Source organism: Cannabis sativa, chromosome 7, assembly GCF_029168945.1.
Source record: "Cannabis sativa cultivar Pink pepper isolate KNU-18-1 chromosome 7, ASM2916894v1, whole genome shotgun sequence".
Taxonomy (NCBI): Eukaryota; Viridiplantae; Streptophyta; class Magnoliopsida; order Rosales; family Cannabaceae; genus Cannabis; species Cannabis sativa.
The window spans coordinates 36,936,408-36,961,141 of NC_083607.1; the positions used below are offsets into that span (position 1 = coordinate 36,936,408).

Below are 24,734 nucleotides of genomic sequence, written 5' to 3' on the forward strand. Positions count from 1 at the left end.
AGAAGCAATAAAAGAACAAGAAGAAGATGAGAGATGATTATAAGACACAAAAGAAGTAATAGGAAAAGTACATTGGCGTTTACCTTTACGTAGTGCAATGGGAAGATCATCTGAGATTTCCGGATCTGATGACGAAGATGCAGGTGCAGGACATGAAACAGGAGGTGGAGGAGGGGGGCGCCTGGTGTACACTATAGGAGGCCGAGGGAGTGGTGGAGGTGGTAGAGGTGGTGGAGGTGGTGGAGGTGTAGACACGTGGGGGTGACGACCGAGGCGAGGTGAAGGAACTAGAGACCCGCCGAACATGTAGCAGGCGCATAGGATGTGACAGAATAAACCAACAAATCATCATCCTCCCCCTGACTAGTAGAAGTAGTGGAAGATGAAAAATAAGGTGTATTTTCTACAAAAGTAACATCAATAGAAACAAGATATTTGTTGAGATCAGGACAATAACACCTATACCCTTTCTGAAGACGAGAATAACCAAGAAAGACACACTTTAGTGCCTTAGGGTCTAATTTGGTGACAGATGGACGGACATCGCGAGCAAAACAAACACTACCAAACACTCGCGGAGCAACTGGAAATAATGACTTATGAGGAAAAAGAATTTTAAATGGAATTGCACCATTAAGAACAGAGGATGGCATGCGATTAATAAGAAAGCATGCCGTGGAAACTGCATCGGCCCAAAAAGGTTTAGGGACTTTCATTTGAAACAAGAGAGCACGTGCAGTTTCAAGAAGATGTCTGTTTTTACGTTCTGCAACACCATTCTGAGGTGCCGTATCAACACAAGAAGTTTCATGAAGCATGCCATTAGAGGTCATATAAGATTGAAATTGAGTAGACATGTACTCTTTGGCATGATCACTTCTCAAAGTACGAATAGATACATTAAATTGAGTTTGAATCTCAGCACAAAAAGCACAGAATATAGAAAACAACTCAGAACGATTTTTCATTAAATATAACCAAGTTACACGAGAATAATCATCCACAAAAGTAACAAAATACCTGAATCCAGGTTGAGACAAAATAGGAGAAGGACCCCAAACATCAGAATGAACTAACTCAAAAGGAACACTAGCACGTTTATTGACACGTGGACTCAAACTAACACGATGATGTTTGGCAAACTGACATGACTCACAATCTAACGAAGATAAACTACGATATTGGGGACACAGTTTCTTGAGCAAAGGAAGGGATGGATGACCTAAACGACAATGAGCCTCAAAAGCGGAAGCAACACTCGAACAAGCAATAGAGGTTGGTGGAAGTGGGTCAAGAACATACAAGCCACCAGATTCATGTCCTTTACCAATAATCTTCTTCGTCACAAGATCCTGAAACAAACAATGATCAGGAAAGAATGAGATGCAACAATTTAGATTACGAGTGAGTTGACTAACAGAAAGCAAATTAAAGGACAAATCAGGTAAATGTAAGACTGATGACAAAGATAGCATAGGTGTAGGAACAATAGTGCCAGATCCAAGAACAGAAGCTGTTGACCCATCAGCTAAGGTGACAACAGAAGTGGGACTATGAGACTGAAAAGTGGAAAAGAGACGGGAATTACCTGTCATATGATCTGTGGCACCAGAATCAATGACCCATTTTGAGGATTTGGAAAGAAGGCATGCATTAGAGTTACCTGATTCAGCAATCGCAGTGACAGAAGAAGATGAAGACTTAAGTGTTTCCTGATACCTTGAGAACTTGGCAAATTCATCAGCAGAAATAAGGACCGATTTGTCAGATGCATCACTAGTGCTTGCAATATTGGCAGAGTGTTGTTGTCGATTCTTAAATTGTAACTTCCTACACTCAAACTTGGTGTGGCCTGGTTTCTTACAATAATTGCACATGATGCTCCCAGAATTTGGTGTGCGGTTATCAGGTCCTTGTGAATTACCTCCTTTAAATCCACTTGGAGTAGAGTTTCTTTCCTGTGCATTATTACGACTCACCAAGTGCGCTATTCGGAGGAGTTGAAGAGGTAGTCTCGTGCGAAGAACACGAGTAAACACATCTTGTAAAGAGGAGACATCAGAACCAGAGAGAACTTGTGACTTTGCAGAGTCAAATTCAGATGAGAGTCCTGCAAGAAAACTCATAATAGCCATCTGTTCTCGTTGGCGCTGTTGAACTTTTACATCAGGACTAAACGGTAATAGCACATTAAGTTCTTCATATGTTTTCTTGAAAGCCATAAAATAATTCATAAGAGACTTATTTTGTTTCTCCGCGCGATAAAAAGCTTTGCAACCATCATATATGCGAGATATGTTGTCTTTGCCAGAATACAAAAACTCCAAGTAACCCATTAGTTCTTTAACCAATTCACAATGATTAATCAAACTAATTACCTCATTATCGATAGAATTTCGAATTTGAAGGAACAAGCGAGCATCCTCACGGAGCCATATTTTCCTTGAATCGTTTGTTTCTTCAGGAGGATCGTCAGTCAAGTGATCATCTTTGTCAATACTCCTCAAATACAGTCGAATCGTCTTACTCCATTCCAAATAATTCGAACCAATCAACTTATGATCCGTGATTTTAGACATCACGGGAACAACATCAGAAACAACAACTGATTTTGAATCTAATCTTATCTCTGCCATAATCTCAAAAACAAACACAAAGGACAGAGAAAAAGAACAAAAGAACACCAAGGAATGAACACCCAAACACGAAGAAGACAAACAAACACCGAATTACAACCTAGAACAGATGCGAGTGGGCTTAGAAGAACCCAGTGAAGAATCGGCAACAGACCGCCGTCGAAGGCGCCGTCACACGCGCCTCTACGCGCCGGCGCGTGAGCCCCACGCGCAGAAGCTTCAGGCGGCGCGTGAGCCCCACGCGCGAGGAATCCGGCGACCGGACTTCGGGGGTTTGTAGATCGGCGGCGGCGGCGGCGGCGGATTTCGAATTTTGAATCACAATGCTCTGATACCATGTAGAAAATAGTGATTCGAATTGTATGTTGATTTCATAGAATAATACATATTTATATACAGAGTTAGGAGACTAAATATCTACTAAATATCTACTAAATATCTAACTCTCTTACAGCTAATATACACCTAATATCACGACTTGAGAGAGAAGATGGATCAATTATTGAGGAGAAGGAAGAAATAGTCAAGGAGATAACTTCTTTTTTCTCAAGTCTGTATACTTCTGAAAGAAGAGTGGGTAGTAGTATTGAAGGAATTGATTGGCATGCAATACCAGATGACTCCGCTAGGCATTTAGAAAGACCGTTTGATGAAAGCGAAGTCAGAGAGGCAGTTTTCAGCTGTGAAGGCAGTAAAGCACCGGGGCCGGATGGTTTCAGTTTGGCTTTGTTTCAGTCTCAGTGGGAGGTAATCAAAGAAGATTTGATGAAAGTGGTTAAGTCGTTCGAAAGAGATGGTATTATTCAAGGAAGCATCAACGAAACATTCATTTGCTTAATTCCTAAGAAGCTTGGCAGTTGCAGGGTTAGAAATTACAGACCAATCAGTCTGATAACAAGCGTTTATAAGGTTATTGCTAAGATGCTCTCTATCAGACTCAGGGGCGTTTTGGGTGAGACTATCCTTGAAACTCAGTCGGCCTTTGTTGAGGGTCGACAAATACTGGACTCAGTTCTCATCGCTAACGAGACAGTAGAAGACTATAGAAGTAGAGGTCGAAGCGGTTTGGTCTACAAAATTGATTTTGAAAAAGCTTATGACCGAGTCGAATGGGAATTCGTGGACTTAGTCTTGTGAAAGAAAGGTTTTGGAGAAATTTGGAGGAAGTGGATCAAAGGGTGTATATCATCTACCTCATTTTCAGTCTTCGTCAATGGAGCACCAAGGGGAAAGTTATTTGGGTCGCGAGGACTCAGACAAGGTGACTCACTTTCGCCCTTCCTATTTACCCTGGTTGCAGATGTGCTGGGGAGAATGACGAATAAGGCTGTCAGCTCAGGTAATACTTCTGGATTCTTGGTAGGAAGGGAGCGAGTCCAAGTTAGTCACCTTCAGTTCGCAGATGATACGCTATTCTTTGTTGAGAATGAACAATCGTTACACAAGTTGTTGAGGGTAGTAGAAGCATTTTGTGCTTTATCTGGATTAAAGATTAACTTGAGCAAAAGCCAATTGTTGGGAATTTGTACGAATGAGGAAATGGTTTCAAGGCTTGCAAGGAGGATTGGATGTGAAGTAGGAAGCTGGCCATTGCAATATCTGGGGCTGCCCTTGGGGGGTTCGCCTAGGAAATGGAGTTTTTGGGAACCAGTTCTGGACAAGTGCGCCAACAGACTCGATGGATGGAAATGTGCATTTTTATCTAAAGGGGGTAGGCTGACTCTCATTCAGTCAGTTCTATCTTCCCTTCCTTTATATTTCCTTTCATTATTTAAAGCACCTAAGTCAGTAACTAAAACATTCGAGAAGATGATGAGAGATTTTTTGTGGGAAGGTGTGGGGAGCATCTAGTGGCTTGGGATGAGGTTTGTAGGCCTCGACATGAGGGAGGCCTAGGAATTGGGAGGTTAGAATTAAGAAACAGAAGTTTGCTTCTGAAGTGGTTGTGGAGATTTCCCTTAGAGCAAAACTCGTTGTGGCATAGGGTAGTGGTCAGTAGATATGGTAGGGCTGATAATCTTTGGGACTCTAAGAAAGATAGTCGTTTATCTCCTAAAGGTCCGTGGAGAGACATCTCAGATTTGTATGACGAGTTTCTGGGTTTGGTACATTTTAAAATAGGAAGAGGGGATAGAATTCGGTTTTGGGAAGACGTCCGGATTGACGATCGTCCTTTGGTTAGTGCATTCCCTGATTTAGCAGTGATCTCAAAAGGAAGAAACGCTCCTATAAAGGAAATGATAGTTGACGAGGGATTACCAGGTGGATGGGTGGAGAGCTGGAATTTCAAATTCAGAAGGAACTTAATGGATAGAGAGATACCAAGCCTTATTTCATTGATGCAAAAAGTGGAACATGTAAAAGTACTGAGTATCTCGGAGGATAGCCGTATTTGGAGACCAGATCCTTCTGGTGTTTTCTCTTGTAAATCAGCTTTTTCCTGGCTGACATCAAATCCATCAGTTAGGGGTCTGGATTGGACAAAGTCCCTATGGAAAAGCTGTGTTCCATCAAAAGTTAAGGTGTTTGGCTGGCTTGTGGTTTTGGAAAAAGTAAATGTCCATGATAAGGTGTTAAAAAGGAAGCCTTTTTTTTGTATTTTCCCGGGGTGGTGTGTCTGCTGTAAAGGCAGCGGAGAAATTGTTGGCCACCTTTTCTTGGAATGCAAATATATTCGTCGAATATGGACATATGTGTTGGGAGAATTTGAATTATCATGGGCTATGCCAAGGTCTGTATCACATTTGATAGTGTCCAAGTTAAATGGAAGTAAACGCAAAACAAAGTTATGGAAAACAACGATAGTAGCAACAATTTGGGCCGTATGGCTTGAAAGAAATGCTAGAATCTTTGAAGGGACTACTAAATCAGAAGAGGATGTGTGGGAGCAAGTCAAATTTTGGACAGCTACTTGGGTCTTTAAAACTAAACATTTTGAGGACCTATCTTTTTTAGATTTGTGTAGAGAATGGAAATCATTTGTATAGGGTCAGTATGTGGATGTATTTACTTCTTTTTCTTTTGAGGCAAAGTGGGGGAATACTCTTGCATTAGAATTTTTGTTTTGTTATTATTTGTAATTATGGTTTTCTTCCACCATAAGGGAGGCTTTTAATATATATCGGGGAGGATCCTGTCAAAGACATAAGGATCTCTTCTCCTTTTTCAAAAAAAAAAAAGAAATTACCATCAACTATTTTAGCTTTTTGATCTCTTGAACAAGGTATATATGATTCAAAAGATTTAGAAGAACTTGTCATATGATCTGAAGTTCCAGAATCAATTATCCATGGTGGATGATTTTTGATAACATCTTAAAGCATTTATTTCTAATACTTTGTTACCTGCATATGCAATAGAGGCAGTAGGAATACCGGATGAGAACGAGGTAGTGTTCAGTATTGCATGAAAGTGATTCATCTGCTCCTTAGTGAAGGGGCTGGACTCAGGTTCATGTGCAGAAGGGGTTCGACCTGTCTTTTCTCTCTCTGCCTTGCTTTTCTAGTTTGCTGGTTTGCCATGGATTCTCCAGCAGGTCTCTCGAGTATGACGAGGTTTATTACAGAAATCACACCAACGCGTGGCTTCTCATCAGTTTTCTGCATGTATGGGGTGTTCTTGTTATATCCTGCGCCCATGATGGCTAGCGCTGAACTCTCAACAATAGATGTAGGTGTCTTTTTTCCCAACATAACACTCCTACGACTCTCCTCTCTTCTAACTTCAGCGAATACTTCACCAATTGGAGGTAGGGGCTGTCTTCCAATAATCCTCCCCCTCACCTCATCAAACTCAACATTGAGACCAGCCAGGAACTTATAGATTTGGGTTTTCTCAATCGTTTTCTTGTGGTGTTTGCCATCTTCTGCAGATTTCCACTCATAAGTATCGAAAAGATCTTAGTCTTGCCAGATTCTTTTCAAAGATTAAAGTACTTTGTCACGTTGTCCTCCCCTTGCTTTATTTCTCCAAGTTTGATATTTAACCCGAAAAACTAAGATTGATTTTCAAGATCAGAATACATTTCAATAATGTTGTCCCATAGCTCCTTTGCTGTGGGATAGCACATATAATTGGAGCTAATCTCTTCTACCATAGAGTTAACAAGCCAAGCCATCACCATAGAATTTTCAGCATCCCAAGTTTCATAGGTTGAATCAGTTTCAGCTGGAGCCTTCTTTTCACCAGTCAAATATCCAATTTTTCCTCGACCTTTCATATACATCTTCACCGATTGATACCATCTCAAAAAGTTTTCTCCATTCAAGCGCATAGTAGTGATCTGGACAGAGCGAGACTCGGTAGATTTGGTAGAAAGAATAGTGGAATTGGTTGGGATGGGGTTGTTTTTGGTTATACCTGACTCAGAATCTAACATGGTGCAAATAGGACAGAGGTGATTAGGGTTAGGGGTGCGATTAGGGTAGAGTATGATTTTTTTTTTCTTTTTCTTGTTCTGGCTCTGATACCAATTTGATTTTCTGACTAGCAAGCTGGCTATGGAGAACATTTTTAGTCCAGCTTGAGGGGGAGTGTTGGAAAATCAGCTTTCTTAATTATTATTATTATTATACAGTATAGCTGTATAATAATGATTCTGTTTTTATTGTACCATATTTTTAGGGAATTAGTTTAGGGATTCATTGTATCTTTATTATTTGATATGTTTCTCTTTGTAGATTTATTGTACATGTTATATATACTGCTTTATATCAGAAATAAAATAACACAGCAAAAATATTTTTTCCCTAAATTTGTCGACTTTTTTAAAGGGCATATTTGTCTTTTTTATTTTTAATTAGTAAAATTAAAATTAAAATAAACTAAGTTAGGAAAGGGAAATGTATTCCCTATAAAAATGGGAGGAAAACATTTCTTTTTATTTTCTCCCTAATTTGTGTAGGCCCCACTACTTTCTCCTTTTTTGAAATTTAGTAAATAATTGTATAGGAATCAATACCATACCATTGATTTCAATTCCCTTAAACATGTCATTAGTTCTTTAACCAATTCACAATGATTATTCAAACTAATTACCTCATTATCGATAGAATTTCGAATTTGAAGAAACAAGCGAGCATCCTCACGTAGCCACACTTTCCTTGAATCATTTTTTTCTTTGGGAGGATCATCAGTGAAGTGATCATCTTTTGTCAATACTCCTTAGATAAAGTCGTATTGCCTTACTCCATTCTAAATAATTCGAACCAATCAATTCACAGTCCGTGATTTTAGACAACACAAGAATCACATCAGAAACAACTAGTGGTTTTGGATTTGATTTCGTCTGTCATAATTTCAGAAACAAATATCGAACGAGACAAGGTTGAATTGAATAATGAAAAATAAGTAAAGAACACCCAAATACGAAGTAGGGAGAAATACCAAACTATAACTTGAGACAAATGTGAGTAGGCTTAAGGGGGGTTGAAAAACGAATCGGAGACGAATCGCTGCTGAAACCTCTGTCACACGCGCCTCCACGCGTCGATGCGTGGGGTAGGTGGCAGAAGAAACGAGCGGCGCGTAAGCCACACGTGTGAGGAATCCGATGACCAGACTTTGGGGTTTGGCAGATCGGCCGCTAGCAATCCTTTTGAGTGGGTGGTAACAAAAGATCCCTCTAAATATGGTTTCCGAAAAAAAACCCTAATTGAAAAACCCAAATTCGGAATAAACCCTAATTTTGAATTTTGAATTCCCAATCCTACAGTCAGCTCTGATACCATGTAAAATATGGTGATTGAATTGTGTATTATATTCCATAGAATAGTATATATTTATATATAAAGTTAGAAGACTAAAAAAGAAACTACTAAATACAATTTATTCTAATTTTTACAAATATACAGGTAATATTCTAACAAGTTTTTTATTGAACTGTTTATTTTGTAATTTGCATTTTCAATTCATTAGATTTTTATGAAATGGGAGCCCCTTATGTTTATCGTGAGTTGCTATTTGTGAGTTCATTTATTAACTTTGCATGGCATCAGTTTACTAGAAGGGGTTATAAGAGGCATTTTATGCTCTTGTGTATTTGCAATGATTCTTTAGTTTGAGAATGAGAAAATAAATGTTTCAGGTGAACAAGATTGTACGGGGTCAGTTTGATTTATTCCAGTCAATGTACAAGCCATTTCTTGAAGAATACGAGGCTAAAGAGATTCTTAGATCCTCTTATTTTTCGGATCACAAATCAAACATATCTCAGGTTGGTTTTGATCTTTAAAGTCATCACGGTCTACTTTTTTGTTCAGTACCATGTCGTAAATATCTACTTTTTTTTTTTTTTTTTGAAAGAAATGTCGTAAATATCTACTTGCAGTGGAGAACTTTATTTATATATATACATATATAATAGGGTAATTTTTCTGATATATTATTCCTTTATTTTTCTCATCTTGCATTGGAATGGTTTTTCATTTATTTTCAAAATGGAATAGTCATTTTACCAAAATGATAGAAAAGTCATTCTATTGGAATGACATTCCAATACTCTAAAATGCAACCAAACTAAAGAATGGAATAAAAATTGTTTCCTTTCTATTCTATTCCATTTCATTTTATTACTTCCAACCAAATGCCACTTAAGTGTTCGGTATAAGAATTTTACTTGGTGGGTTTTAGTTGAGGCATCGAGATTAAAAGGATCTCAAAACTCAAGTATTTTAAGATTTTTAGATTATCCCAAAATTAATTTAAATACGAGACCCTTACAAACATAAATTCTCAACTAAACTCATACCAAACATAGGCTTGGTTTTCATTTCCATTCCCAAGAACCTAAACCTGAGAATAGTAGTCTTTAAAGCTATCTTACAACTTTACAAGAATCATTCTAAGATAGGGAGCTTCCTAAATTAGTTTTCTACCAATAGTCCCTAAAGCTTTCTTGAAATATCTTCCATAGCCAGCTTGCCACTCAAAAATCAAATTGCTTTTTGAACAATTCTTTTGTGAAGATTTCTACTACTTGTTTTTCCATAGGAACATAAGTCATACCAACCAGTCCATCTTTTATCTTCTCCTTGATAAAATGCTTATCCACTTCTTCCACATGTTTCTTACAGTCATGAAGAAGTCGTTTGTGAGCAATCGAGATGGTAGCCTTGTTATCACAATACAATTTCATAGGCGATGATGGTGATGCCTTCAGTTCTTCATATATTCTTCTTATTCACAAAAATTCACATATACCACGAGTCACGACTCTAATCTCAACCTCAACACTGATTCAACTGCATTTTGTTTTTTACTCTGCCATGTGACTAAGCTACCCCCAAAAAATGAACAATAACACAAGGTAGATCTTCTATCTACTACACTTCTAGCCCAAGCTGCATCTGTATAGGTTTTAATTTGTAGATCTTGTGATCTAAACACGAGTCCTTTCCTAAGTTTTCCATACTTTAGAATTTTGCAGATGGTTTTGAATTGAGTAGGCCAAATGAACACATAAATTGACTTGCCATCCTCATTGAGAAAACTGTCTTGCCATACGCATTGAGAATGCTATGTCTGGCCGTCTGGCCGTGTGTGTGAGAGGTGAATTATTCTTGCAACTAGTATTTGATAACGTTCCTGGTCCTTCAGATTCTCTGCTTTAACATTCGATTCAATTGATGTTTCAGTAGGCTTACTCTGAATACCAGATAACTTTTCTGTCTGACACATTTTTATCATCACAGTGGCTACCAACAATGTTTTTTTCCCAACATTTTTTGATATTTTTAGAAAATGAAACAAAACTGGGAATTCTTTGTCTTGAAATTCAAATCTATTTATTATTTAATAAATATTTTATTCTATGTTTAAATTCAACACAATAGAAGATAAGTTAGAAGTTTCCGAAATACAAATAACAATGAAAAAAGAAAAACAAACAAAAACTGAAGTTAACAGGAAGGGTCAACTTATTTGATTTGTGTCTTTATCTTGTCAAATTTTGCAAATTTAGAATTTATACATGTTATTTATATAAAAATATATTATGTATTATACTAATATACTATGCATTATGTATTATAATACATTCATTATATTAATAATAGAAATTGCGGGATTGTGACCCCTTGTCCCAACCATTGTAAGCACGTGTGTCACCCAGGGCATAAGGGGCGTGATGACTTAACGTCATCCTCACCTTCCTACAGCTTATCATTGGCAGTGTGCTCGGGGTTTCAAACTCATCCGAAATTTAGCAATTCGTCTATTCAATATTTTAGGGCCCAGATAACTCAATTTTCTCTGATGAACTATTTGTGTTAATAGATTAGTTCGATCCAAAAGTCTCACTATGTAGATCAAGTACATACGCTGATTTACAAAGATACCTTCCTTGGACCTTTGCAAATTCCATTCTGAGAAAATATTTTAATGCACCCAAGTCTTTTTCAGCTTATCAAGCTCACATTGATCACTCCCATTCAACATAATATCATCCACTGACACAATCAAGATGGGCACTTTCCTTCAAATATTTATAGAACATTGTATGATCTGCCTGACTTTGTGTGTGTCCATGGTTGTTTTATCACTTTAATAAAGCCCTTAAACCAAGCTTTAGCTTGTGCCCATATAAGGACTTCTTCAGTCTGCACACTTTCCCAGCTCCATTTTTTTTTTCATGGACACTCTTTTGGCTCTCCATGAAGGAAGGGCAGATAGAATTTACTACGAGAGTTAGCAATGTTTACGATGAAATTTATCTTTTGCTACAGGTGCAAACTTTTGTTGGTAGTGTTCTCTCTCTCTCTCTCTCTCTCTCTCTCTCTCTCTCTCTCTATCTCTCTCTCTCTCTCTCTCTCTCTCAATTTAGAGCTGCATATTTTCAGCAACTTAATACTTTGTTATTCTTGCCTAAAAATAACCGTTAACACAACTTCAAATAAAGTTATATACTAGATAGTGTTCTCAGTCAACAATAAAATTTCCAATGATTCTGAAACACTGTGTGTGACTACGTTCCATTTGGGCTACATAAATTAATAATTTATTGCTAGTTTTTATTACAGGATTGTAGTTTATCAACAGTTCACACTCTTGTATCTTCTCTTCCTCCAGTTGTCAGAAGTGAAATGGCGGTGAATTTAGGAGGAAAGAAACATTTTAGTGAATCTGGTGTGTACTCCATCTCATATGCAATAATAATCATAACAAATTAGTCTGGAAGTACTAGTTGATTTGAGATTCTAATTGTTATAGTCAAATGTAAAATCTGAAAGTATGAATTTGAAACTGCTCCAACAAGTCTTATGTAGAATAAATGGGGCCTTTATCTTCATTATGCATGTGTGTGTGGAAAATGTTTGATTGTCAAATTCATACAAGCATTGTATTGGAGTCTCCTTCCAATTTGTTGATACCTGTCCTTGATGGAGTAATAAATGTAACAATTGACATTTACACGAGAGTTTTCATGTTTTATTGCAGGTCAAGCTCTATGTGAACTCATGATTAGCACAAGAGAAGAGGCTGCAAAATGCATGCAGAAGATTCTAAAGCGAAAAGTTATGGTTTCAAGTGCAAGACAGGCCATCTCTGGCCTCTTGGCTGTCGGAGGTGTTAATGGAATGAGATACCTTGGTAGTAAAATGAAAAAGGCTTGGAAATCCTGGATGTGACATTCAGAATTTCTTTCTGGTTTCCTGTCTGAATGCGGTAACAATGAGTTTGGTCATGAGATATTGGCCTTTTTGGAGCAGCATCCTTGCCAATGAATTTTGTTTTTCCCTTTAACTGCAAGGTGTCCTTACCATCCTTCTATTGAGCTTCCAAGAGTATTACCACTGATTCAAGAAAAAAAAAAAAAGGGTATTACCACTGATTGTGTTCATTAACATCATCATTTGCAGTGAAAAAAGCTTATATCTTTTTTTTTTTGAATAAAAAAAAAAAAAAAAAAAAAAAAAAAGCTTATATCTTACTAATATAACAAGCCTCATCTTTTTCAGCTGCAGAGACACTGGTTCTGGAAGGTTTGTACTTGGTAGGACTATGTTTGTTTTGGTAGGACTATGTTAATCTCAAGTAAGCGTAAAGTTTTACAGCATTATCCATTTAAACTTATAAAATTATAAAAATACCGACACATGGAAATAATTTCTAGCGTACTTTTCATTTTTTTTTCAACAAAAATACTTGCATATGATGCACGCAACCCAATACTAACTCTATATACTGCTAAGTTTGTTTTTTTCTTCTTCTTGAAAGTTGGTTATTTTTGGTGGCGTTTGGTAACACTTATTCCTTTTAATTTTAAAAACAGAAATATAAAAGTAGATTTTTTATTTTTAAAATTTTGTTTTTGAAAAATAAAAATGCGTTCTACAACCACTTTTGTTTTCAAATTTTAAAAACAGAAAATAAAAGTGTGTTCTGCAATTACTTTTGTTTTATATTTTTAAAAACAAAAAATAAAAGTATGTTCTGTAACTATTTTTATTATTTAATTTTAAAAACAAAAAATATAAATTTTGATATTTTTCTTTTTTAATTAAAAAGATTATAAATATCATTTATTTTTATGTTTAAATAAATATATAATTATAAAAAGATTAAATAAAAAATACTCATTAACATTTTAAAAAAATTCAAGTAATTTGAAATTACGAAACTCATTATCATCTATAACACAAAATTGACAAAGTCATAATAAAATATGAATTAATAAAGTCTAATCTTGAAGAAAAATATTTAAAAAGTTTTAATTATTAATAAGCTTCACTCATTATCTTCATCATCGATTCGCTCTCCATATATGATCAGCAATTTCATCACGGACATTAGCCATTTCACGAATTTGATCTCTTGAAATGCTAAACTCAATACTATCATTCAAAGTTTTGTGGGTGCTTTGTATAGTAGTATCTTGTACTTCAAGATTGTCTTCATCTCCATTAAAATATATATCTTTTTCTGCATTTGTCCTTATAAAATTGTGAATCCCACAACATGCAATCACAATGTACTTCTGTATTTACAAATCATACGAAGGCATTTGCAAAAAAGCTACAACTCCAGAGCTTGGTTTAGTATTATTAATAACTATTTGAGTTCAACCTACTCATTAAAATATATTATAAAAGGAAAAAAACAAAGCTCAATGAAACAATCAAACTACAGTGAAGAACATAGCATTAAACATATAATCATTTTTTTCTCAAGTCAAGTCGAATCAAAACCTAGACATTTCAATCAAATAACAACTTGTCACTTAGGGATATATGCCTTTTATTAATGAATATCATGATGGAGAATTAGTGAATTAGTACATCATTTTATGAGTACCTAAAGAATGCGAACTTTGTTGTTATCTCTTGACACTATCCTGCTAATTGCTAAATTTGGAATTATCCTGCATGATCAATTTCATGAACAAAATACAGAATTAAAGAATAATATTACAAACATAAATAAAATTGCCTTCTATTCTCTTAGTTCAGTAAATTGTTCTATGAAATATAATATGTGAAAATGTACAAAGAGATTTTTCTGAAAGCACAGGACATTAAACTCCCCTAAAAGTACAGATTTTATAATAATCTCATCCCCACTTGCTGAAAAGTTCTTGGACAAGAAAGAACCGAAAAGTAGATGATTTAATAGTACTTATTAATTCAAGCTTGCATTTGAATTGGTTAGACGCCTTTAAAAAGCATGATGTGATTCTATATTCAACAATGTCAGGTTTTGGTCTAGCTAGTTTGCCTATATATATAAGAGAAATTGTTATATCGAAATTAAAAACAATAAATTTGGAACGAATTACCGATAGAATAATCTGGCTGAGTCGCGGACAATGTCGCTCTCTTTAAGACGTTTCGCGGCTCTGCCCGACGTGTGCACGACAGTCTAGCAACCATGGCATCCCCAGGATAAAACAGCCTCTGTATAAGTACGATACATTCTGCACCGAACTGTATCGCTACACCCTAAAATTTGCTCTGAGAAAAATCATAAGAAAGAAAGAAAAGAATTTTTAATGTTGAAAAGATGTGTTCTTACGTTATTCTGATACGACTTATATAGAAGTCGATCCAAGAAAAAACGGTAAGAAAACGGTAATGTTATCGTTCGTGGAGGAGTTGGATCGTGGGAGTAAAAGGCGGATCATTGACTGATCGCGTTTTACCACTTCTGATCACGTGTTAAAATTAATTAATAAATAAATAAATAAAAAATAAATCTTTATTTAATTAAATAATTTTTCTTTAAAAAATTAAGTGACACCTCACCCGCCCGGATCGGTCGGACGGCGGTGAAGCGCGTGAGGTGGTTTAGTTTGCCTATATATATAAGAGAAATTGTTATATCGAAATTAAAAACAATAAATTTGGAACGAATTACCGATAGAATAATCTGGCTGAGTCGCGGACAATGTCGCTCTCTTTAAGACGTTTCGCGGCTCTGCCCGACGTGTGCACGACAGTCTAACAACCATGGCATCCCCAGGATAAAACAGCCTCTGTATAAGTACGATACATTCTGCACCGAACTGTATCGCTCTATAACACCCTAAAATTTGCTCTGAGAAAAATCATAAGAAAGAAAGAAAAGAATTTTTAATGTTGAAAAGATGTGTTCTTACGTTGTTCTGATACGACTTATATAGAAGTCGATCCAAGAAAAAACGGTAAGAAAACGGTAATGTTATCGTTCGTGGAGGAGTTGGATCGTGGGAGTAAAAGGCGGATCATTGACTGATCGCGTTTTACCACTTCTGATCACGTGTTAAAATTAATTAATAAATAAATAAATAAAAAATAAATCTTTATTTAATTAAATAATTTTTCTTTAAAAAATTAAGCGACACCTCACCCGCCCGGATCGGTCGGACGGCGGTGAAGCGCGTGAGGTGGTTTAGTTTGCCTATATATATAAGAGAAATTGTTATATCGAAATTAAAAACAATAAATTTGGAACGAATTACCGATAGAATAATCTGGCTGAGTCGCGGACAATGTCGCTCTCTTTAAGACGTTTCGCGGCTCTACCCGACGTGTGCACGACAGTCTAGCAACCATGGCATCCCCAGGATAAAACAGCCTCTGTATAAGTACGATACATTCTGCACCGAACTGTATCGCTCTATAACACCCTAAAATTTGCTCTGAGAAAAATCATAAGAAAGAAAGAATAGAATTTTTAATGTTGAAAAGATGTGTTCTTACGTTGTTCTGATACGACTTATATAGAAGTCGATCCAAGAAAAAACGGTAAGAAAACGGTAATGTTATCGTTCGTGGAGGAGTTGGATCGTGGGAGTAAAAGGCGGATCATTGACTGATCGCGTTTTACCACTTCTGATCACGTGTTAAAATTAATTAATAAATAAATAAATAAAAAATAAATCTTTATTTAATTAAATAATTTTTCTTTAAAAAATTAAGTGACACCTCACCCGCCCGGATCGGTCGGACGACGGTGAAGCGCGTGAGGTGGTTTAGTTTGCCTATATATATAAGAGAAATTGTTATATCGAAATTAAAAACAATAAATTTGGAACGAATTACCGATAGAATAATCGTCGAGTCGCGGACAATGTCGCTCTCTTTAAGACGTTTCGCGGCTCTGCCCGACGTGTGCACGACAGTCTAACAACCATGGCATCCCCAGGATAAAACAGCCTCTGTATAAGTACGATACATTCTGCACCGAACTGTATCGCTCTATAACACCCTAAAATTTGCTCTGAGAAAAATCATAAGAAAGAAAGAAAAGAATTTTTAATGTTGAAAAGATGTGTTCTTACGTTGTTCTGATACGACTTATATAGAAGTCGATCCAAGAAAAAACGGTAAGAAAACGGTAATGTTATCGTTCGTGGAGGAGTTGGATCGTGGGAGTAAAAGGCGGATCATTGACTGATCGCGTTTTACCACTTCTGATCACGTGTTAAAATTAATTAATAAATAAATAAATAAAAAATAAATCTTTATTTAATTAAATAATTTTTCTTTAAAAAATTAAGCGACACCTCACCCGCCGGATCGGTCGGACGGCGGTGAAGCGCGTGAGGTGGTTTAGTTTGCCTATATATATAAGAGAAATTGTTATATCGAAATTAAAAACAATAAATTTGGAACGAATTACCGATAGAATAATCGTCGAGTCGCGGACAATGTCGCTCTCTTTAAGACGTTTCGCGGCTCTACCCGACGTGTGCACGACGATCTAGCAACCATGGCATCCCCGGGATAAAACAAATTTCTGTATAAGTACGATACATTCTGCACCGAACTGTATCGCTCTATAACACCCTAAAATTTGCTCTGAGAAAAATCATAAGAAAGAAAGAATAGAATTTTTAATGTTGAAAAGATGTGTTCTTACGTTGTTCTGATACGACTTATATAGAAGTCGATCCAAGAAAAAACGGTAAGAAAACGGTAATGTTATCGTTCGTGGAGGAGTTGGATCGTGGGAGTAAAAGGCGGATCATTGACTGATCGCGTTTTACCACTTCTGATCACGTGTTAAAATTAATTAATAAATAAATAAATAAAAAATAAATCTTTATTTAATTAAATAATTTTTCTTTAAAAAATTAAGTGACACCTCACCCGCCCGGATCGGTCGGACGGCGGTGAAGCGCGTGAGGTGGTTTAGTTTGCCTATATATATAAGAGAAATTGTTATATCGAAATTAAAAACAATAAATTTGGAACGAATTACCGATAGAATAATCTGGCTGAGTCGCGGACAATGTCGCTCTCTTTAAGACGTTTCGCGGCTCTGCCCGACGTGTGCACGACAGTCTAACAACCATGGCATCCCCAGGATAAAACAGCCTCTGTATAAGTACGATACATTCTGCACCGAACTGTATCGCTCTATAACACCCTAAAATTTGCTCTGAGAAAAATCATAAGAAAGAAAGAAAAGAATTTTTAATGTTGAAAAGATGTGTTCTTACGTTGTTCTGATACGACTTATATAGAAGTCGATCCAAGAAAAACGGTAAGAAAACGGTAATGTTATCGTTCGTGGAGGAGTTGGATCGTGGGAGTAAAAGGCGGATCATTGGATCGATCGCGTTTTACCACTTCTGATCACGTGTTAAAATTAATTAATAAATAAATAAATAAAAAATAAATCTTTATTTAATTAAATAATTTTTCTTTAAAAAATTAAGCGACACCTCACCCGCCCGGATCGGTCGGACGGCGGTGAAGCGCGTGAGGTGGTTTAGTTTGCCTATATATATAAGAGAAATTGTTATATCGAAATTAAAAACAATAAATTTGGAACGAATTACCGATAGAATAATCTGGCTGAGTCGCGGACAATGTCGCTCTCTTTAAGACGTTTCGCGGCTCTACCCGACGTGTGCACGACAGTCTAGCAACCATGGCATCCCCAGGATAAAACAGCCTCTGTATAAGTACGATACATTCTGCACCGAACTGTATCGCTCTATAACACCCTAAAATTTGCTCTGAGAAAAATCATAAGAAAGAAAGAATAGAATTTTTAATGTTGAAAAGATGTGTTCTTACGTTGTTCTGATACGACTTATATAGAAGTCGATCCAAGAAAAAACGGTAAGAAAACGGTAATGTTATCGTTCGTGGAGGAGTTGGATCGTGGGAGTAAAAGGCGGATCATTGACTGATCGCGTTTTACCACTTCTGATCACGTGTTAAAATTAATTAATAAATAAATAAATAAAAAATAAATCTTTATTTAATTAAATAATTTTTCTTTAAAAAATTAAGTGACACCTCACCCGCCCGGATCGGTCGGACGGCGGTGAAGCGCGTGAGGTGGTTTAGTTTGCCTATATATATAAGAGAAATTGTTATATCGAAATTAAAAACAATAAATTTGGAACGAATTACCGATAGAATAATCTGGCTGAGTCGCGGACAATGTCGCTCTCTTTAAGACGTTTCGCGGCTCTGCCCGACGTGTGCACGACAGTCTAACAACCATGGCATCCCCAGGATAAAACAGCCTCTGTATAAGTACGATACATTCTGCACCGAACTGTATCGCTCTATAACACCCTAAAATTTGCTCTGAGAAAAATCATAAGAAAGAAAGAAAAGAATTTTTAATGTTGAAAAGATGTGTTCTTACGTTGTTCTGATACGACTTATATAGAAGTCGATCCAAGAAAAAACGGTAAGAAAACGGTAATGTTATCGTTCGTGGAGGAGTTGGATCGTGGGAGTAAAAGGCGGATCATTGACTGATCGCGTTTTACCACTTCTGATCACGTGTTAAAATTAATTAATAAATAAATAAATAAAAAATAAATATTTATTTAATTAAATAATTTTTCTTTAAAAAATTAAGCGACACCTCACCCGCCCGGATCGGTCGGACGGCGGTGAAGCGCGTGAGGTGGTTTAGTTTGCCTATATATATAAGAGAAATTGTTATATCGAAATTAAAAACAATAAATTTGGAACGAATTACCGATAGAATAATCTGGCTGAGTCGCGGACAATGTCGCTCTCTTTAAGACGTTTCGCGGCTCTACCCGACGTGTGCACGACAGTCTAGCAACCATGGCATCCCCAGGATAAAACAGCCTCTGTATAAGTACGATACATTCTGCACCGAACTGTATCGCTCTATAACACCCTAAAATTTGCTCTGAGAAAAATCATAAGAAAGAAAGAATAGAATTTTTAATGTTGAAAAGATGTGTTCTTACGTTGTTCTGATACGACTTATATAGAAGTCGATCCAAGAAAAAACGGTAAGAAAACGGTAATGTTATCGTTCGTGGAGGAGTTGGATCGTGGGAGTAAAAGGCGGATCATTGACTGATCGCGTTTTACCACTTCTGATCACGTGTTAAAATTAATTAATAAATAAATAAATAAAAAATAAATCTTTATTTAATTAAATAATTTTTCTTTAAAAAATTAAGTGACACCTCACCCGCCCGGATCGGTCGGACGGCGGTGAAGCGCGTGAGGTGGTTTAGTGTGTGAGTCCTCACCCATGCGCACAAAACTGGGTACCCCTTGGGGCCCAAACCCAAATCTCAAACTTGCACTAGTTATACACTTCAAATGGAGTGCTTCTATCCCCATGTGGGACTCTTACTCACACACTTCACTTTTCTATTTTTACATAATTTCATAAAAAGTTCCAACAGAAATACACCAGTTAAAACTATGCAATCTAAACTAAATTCATAATATGATAAATAAGATATATCATTTAAACTAAATCAGCATTTATTCATACTCTAGGGACATTTAATGTTGGGAACAAAACTTCCACTGACAAATGATCTAAACCATTGCAATATTGTAAATTTAGAGCAAAAAAAAAATATTTTTTTGAAAATGCCCAACTCAAAATTGGCAAAACAAATGATCTAAACCATCCTATAGTTTCTGAAAATTTAGGTTGATTGTCCTAGAAAACAAAATTGACAAAACAAATATCTCATTTATGTAAAGACATCAAATACTAAACTCTTTACCTTCTCAATGGGATAAACTGTTTTCTTGCAAGCAACACACCTTTCTTGTGTACCAGCAAACAAGCGAGAAACTTTGCTGTTAGTAACCTGACAAGTTAAATCATAATTAGTTGCAACTAAAGATGCTTTATTTCAACCATCATTATCATCATCATCATCATCATCATCATCATCATCATCAAGTACTCAGATGCTTTATTTCAAGTACCAGATGTGATTTGGACTATTGAAAGAGATAACCTAGCATATAATAACAAGACATTGTACCTGATTTTTTGTTCTGTCTCTAACAGTTTTAGGAGTATCTACAGATATAGTAAGGTTTAAGCTTCAGCATGAAGAATTTGATTAGGGGAAATTAGTGACTCATGACCTTCGAAACTTTTATCCAAACTACCAGTCCTCTTAAAGAGTTGATCAAAGTGAGGCTTGCAATATAGAATGCCCTCAAAAGAGGAAAATTTTTTTAAAAAAACTATAAATCAATGGATCAAATTAACATATACATTGATAATATGGTCCATCCTAAATTCCCAAAACAGAATATCAGTAAGCTTGGAGGTTGGTCCTAAATCTAATAACAAGCTAGATACACATTAAAACCAACCTGATAAGTGATAACCCAAACCTTTCATTCTAGTATTATCATATCCTCCCTTAATATCAACATAAGCCGAGGCTAAAATCTGTTTCATAAGACATGTCACAAACAAAATGAACAAAAGAAGGGCACCCACCACCAACAACTACTCTTTCCTATCAATTTTCCTTAACCGCCTTGTCAATTGTCTCGACGTGATCTGGAAATTTTTTCCATTGATCCATGGTAAGTGAAGAATAATCAGAAAGACAAAATGATCTAAACTATTGCAATATTGTAAATTAAGAGGTTATGGAGGCAAAAGGGGGGCATCGTGGGTAAGAATATTTTGGTGATATTAAACCCATTTTAGAGATTAAACCCAAAATCAAGTAATAGAAATTATGATACCTTTTTCAAAGAAGAAACCCAAAGCTCTAATTGGTGAGATTTATAGGAGATAATACTGGAGATAAGAAAATAGACCCCATTTCAGAGATTAAACTCAAAATCTAATATCAGAGATTAAACTCATTTCAAAGATTATATGTGAAAACTACACAGAAATTTCGTCAAACTTTACAAACCTAAAATAAAAAAGAAAATACAAGAGAATCATACCTGTAACAACAAAATTTTTTCCTCAAGCTACTCTTATCATATGATATTCTTCTTTTACATTTTCAAATCTAGCAATAAAATAAAGAGAAAAAAAATCTGAGAGAGAGGGAGAGAGAGGACGATATATAGAGAGGGAGAGAGAGAGAACGATACATAGAGAGGGAGAGGAAGAGATATTACCCGTGGAGTAGCTGAAACCATGGAAGAGAACTTGAGCTTCTAAGAAAATAAGCGAGAGAGAAGCCAACTGAGAAAAAGTATTTTTAAAATTTTTAAAATCAACAAAATCTGTTTTTAAAATTTATTTAGTTTTATTTTTAATTTTAAAAACAAAAAATAAAATTACCCTACCGAACACACTTTTTAGTTTTGTTTTTATTTTTTTAATTAAAAAAAAATCCAATTTAAAATCATTACCGAACAACCCCTTTATGTTTCTGTTATTTTTTGCTTTAAAATAGTGACTACTCACCTTTTTTTTTTCCTTATAATAGAGACAGTTATAGTGATGGTGTGTTTTCCTTACCAATCTACAATTTAACTTTACTTTAGTTAGTGAAACTTAAGAGACAAAGATATTTAATATTTTATTTTAAGAAAATTAAGGTAGCTTTTGGTTGGAAGAAATAAAAATATAGGAATGAGAATAGGAATAAAATAACCACTTGAGGCTAGCTCAAGTGCCCATAGGAGGGTGTGTGTGTTGGAGGTCCTGGGTTCGAGTCCCTGTAATGTAATATATAAATGCTTAAATAGGAATGAAATGAAATTAAATTTAAAATTTATAAAAAAATTGATAAAAAAATTAATAATTATTTTTTTTTGGGTTAATTGCGGTAATACTTCTAATACTTTCACTTTGCTTGTGCTTAACTCCCAAAACTACAAAATCGTAAGTAATTTATAATTTTTATCCATTTTAGGTGTTAAGTGCCATGTTGGATTGTCTACGTGTACATCTATGTGGATGCAATGTACATATAACACAATTTTATTAGACCACGTAAGAAATTAAAAAATTAAAACTAAATTAATTTGAAATTAAAAAATTGTAAATTGAAAAAATATTTTTTTTCTATTTTTTTTTCTATTTTTTTATTTAAGAAGCTTAATTCTTATGAAACTACTATTAATATTGTTAATACTACCACCTTTACAACTACCACTACGAGAGCCCATTTTAGATCTAAAATCAAGATATAATTTATTCCATATTCAAACATAAACAATAAAATCCAAAAAAGTGAATAAACAACTTTTAAAACACTCTAAAAGCTTTGGAATACTCTAGGATAGGGGTGTTCATCCGATCCAATCCGTACTTTTTGGTCAAACAACATCCAATTCGCACTTTAGATCCAATCCGATCTGCATAACAATTTAAATCCAATCCAATTCAATCCGCAATAGTGCGGATTGGATCGGTTATTTTGGATCGGTTGTTTTTTTAATGATAAATTATTTAATATTTTATAGAAAAAAATTAAAAGAAGACTATTGTTTCTTAATCTCCAATAATAATTTATTTCCATCTCCATTTATAGATAAATCAAACCAATATACATATATGTCAATATATATCTGTACTTATCTTTAGATTTACACTAAAATATATATATATATATATGTGTATTCATTACTAAAATAAATAAGTTAGTATATATATTTAAATTTATGTGTATGTGTCTATGTGAATAAAAATAATTTTTTTTGGTGTTTTTTATTATAAAACAAATAAAATACACTAACTCAATATATTACTAAAAAAATTAAGAAATTAGAAGTTTGTGTCCTTTTCTTTTTAATATTACTAGAAAGTTAATTTATATTATATATTATGATTTTTTAAAAATATATATATAATTAAGTGCAGATTGGATTGGATCGGTTACTTTTTGAGGTCAGACAACATCCAATCCGCAGAAGTGCGAATTTAGATTTTTCAATCCAATCCAATCCGCGCAAGTGCGGATTGGATTGGATTGGATCGTGCGGATTGGATTGGATCGGATACTTAGTGAACACCCCTACTCTAGGCTCCTCTGGTTCCTCCAGCCCCTTTGTTCGTCTGGTTCTTCTAGTCCCCCTGCTCATCCTTCGTGATGCCATCCTCGCCCTTTCCTTCTTGTTGTCGTATCCTTCTTCCCCAAATAATCATTACTCCTTATTTAATATACTCTGCAAAAACCTCAGGCAAAAACACCCATTTAATGCTCTACCAGAGAACTCTTGGTTCTCCTCCTCCTTGGCCTCTCCCTCCTCATTTATTAACCATCACTATCCTCAGATATACACTTAGGAGGCGGCGTATCTCCATCATGAAACTACCTCCTACAGATTTGGGCTACCACCAGCTAGGATCACGGTAGCATCTTCTCACCTTCCAATGTCGAAAAATCTTCAGGTATTATCTTCCCCTCTATGTCTATTTAAGGTTATATTTTGAGGTTTTTTTTTCTATGCCTCCCTGTTTACTGCCATAAGTCAACTCCTCCATTCTCCATCTCTATTATCCCCAACTATGTCTCAACACCCAGACAATCTTCCTCCCCACTCGCTTAATCTCACTCTTGACGAAGCTCTCGTTCACGATTTCGACCACGTTTCCATACACTTTGAAACTCAACCTCAATCCTTCTGCCTTGTTGTGAAAGTCCTTACCCCTAAACCAATTAAACCCAAATGGATTTGCAAAGCCATGAAGGATGCTTGGGTAGCTTGTCTCCCCTTCACTTTCTCAAAATATCATTTTGGTTTATTCTTGGCAACCTTTGGCTGCGAAGGGGATCGCCGCAGAGTTGTCGAACGCCAGCCTTGGCATTTTGACCGTGCCTTGATGCTCTTTGCCATCCCTGATGGTTTCGACACCATTCTCCCCAGTCAGCTTAGGTATATACCCCCCTGGATGCAAGTGCACTTCATCCCTTTTGGTAATCGGTCCCATGGCTTGGCTCACTTTGTTGCTGATACTATAGGGGATCTTATTGAAGTTTATCTCCCTTCTCTGTATGACTCTATCACCCCATTTATGCGCATTCGTGTTCTCCTTGACACCACCAAGCCCCTGTGTAAGGGTATGAATGTCCACTTTCGTAACCTTTCCCTCACTAAATGGCTAAAGTTCCAGTATGAAGGCATCCAGAACTACTGCTATCACTGTGGGAAGCTTGATCACACATTCAATCGATGTGAGTCCTTCCTTCATTTCTGTGATACTCGTGCTCACCCTCTCTCTTAGCTATAAGGATGTGCTAAGAGCTCCTGTGAAGTCCTTTTATAAGAAAAGTATTTTTGAGTTGTCTAACTCAACCCCATTCGAAGAAATTCCCTCTCTCAACAACCTGTCCATCCAAAGCCTTCAGGATGCTATGGATCAATTCCTTGTCCCTAGCATTTCTAATACTTCCATTGTTCATACTTAAGTCATTGAGAGTTCGTCTGCTTA

At 35.9% G+C, this 24,734-nt stretch overlaps 2 protein-coding genes and 1 long non-coding RNA gene across 11 annotated transcripts in view; 2 read left to right on the top strand and 1 right to left on the bottom strand.

Annotated features, from left to right (window-relative positions):
- The window catches only part of LOC115697436 (uncharacterized), a 28,568-nt gene extending 15,718 nt beyond the window's left edge, over positions 1-12,850 (top strand). For 2 of the 7 annotated variants that reach the window (XM_061118823.1, XM_061118824.1), the window contains exons 9-11: positions 8,722-8,850; positions 11,654-11,759; positions 12,072-12,850. In XM_061118823.1, the coding sequence (XP_060974806.1) occupies positions 8,722-8,850; positions 11,654-11,759; positions 12,072-12,262 (426 nt within the window). In that variant the 3' untranslated portion in view covers positions 12,263-12,850. Of the gene's footprint in view, positions 1-8,721; positions 8,851-11,641; positions 11,760-12,071 lie in introns of all 7 variants that reach the window. The other 5 variants (XM_061118822.1, XM_030624439.2, XR_009688769.1 and 2 more) reach the window with 4 other exon arrangements.
- Positions 12,851-18,958: 6,108 nt separating this feature from the next.
- LOC115707596 (uncharacterized) lies at positions 18,959-21,687 on the bottom strand. Of its 3 annotated transcripts, none has more exons than XR_009688771.1 (6): positions 21,470-21,687; positions 21,290-21,357; positions 21,080-21,134; positions 20,826-20,888; positions 20,089-20,175; positions 18,959-19,244 (listed from the first exon to the last, which is right to left on the bottom strand). It is a non-coding gene; the product is annotated as an uncharacterized LOC115707596 (long non-coding RNA). The 3 variants fall into 3 exon arrangements; XR_009688772.1 differs by lacking the exon at positions 20,826-20,888 and adding an exon at positions 20,356-20,393 and having other exon boundaries at positions 18,960-19,244; positions 21,470-21,684; XR_009688770.1 differs by lacking the exon at positions 20,826-20,888 and having other exon boundaries at positions 18,961-19,244; positions 21,470-21,678.
- A 2,123-nt stretch (positions 21,688-23,810) lies between these two features.
- Positions 23,811-24,527, top strand: LOC115696423 (uncharacterized). Its single transcript, XM_030623325.1, has one exon. The coding sequence runs from the start codon at positions 23,811-23,813 to the stop codon at positions 24,525-24,527; it is 717 nt and encodes a 238-aa protein (XP_030479185.1).
- The last annotated feature ends 207 nt before the right edge of the window (positions 24,528-24,734 follow it).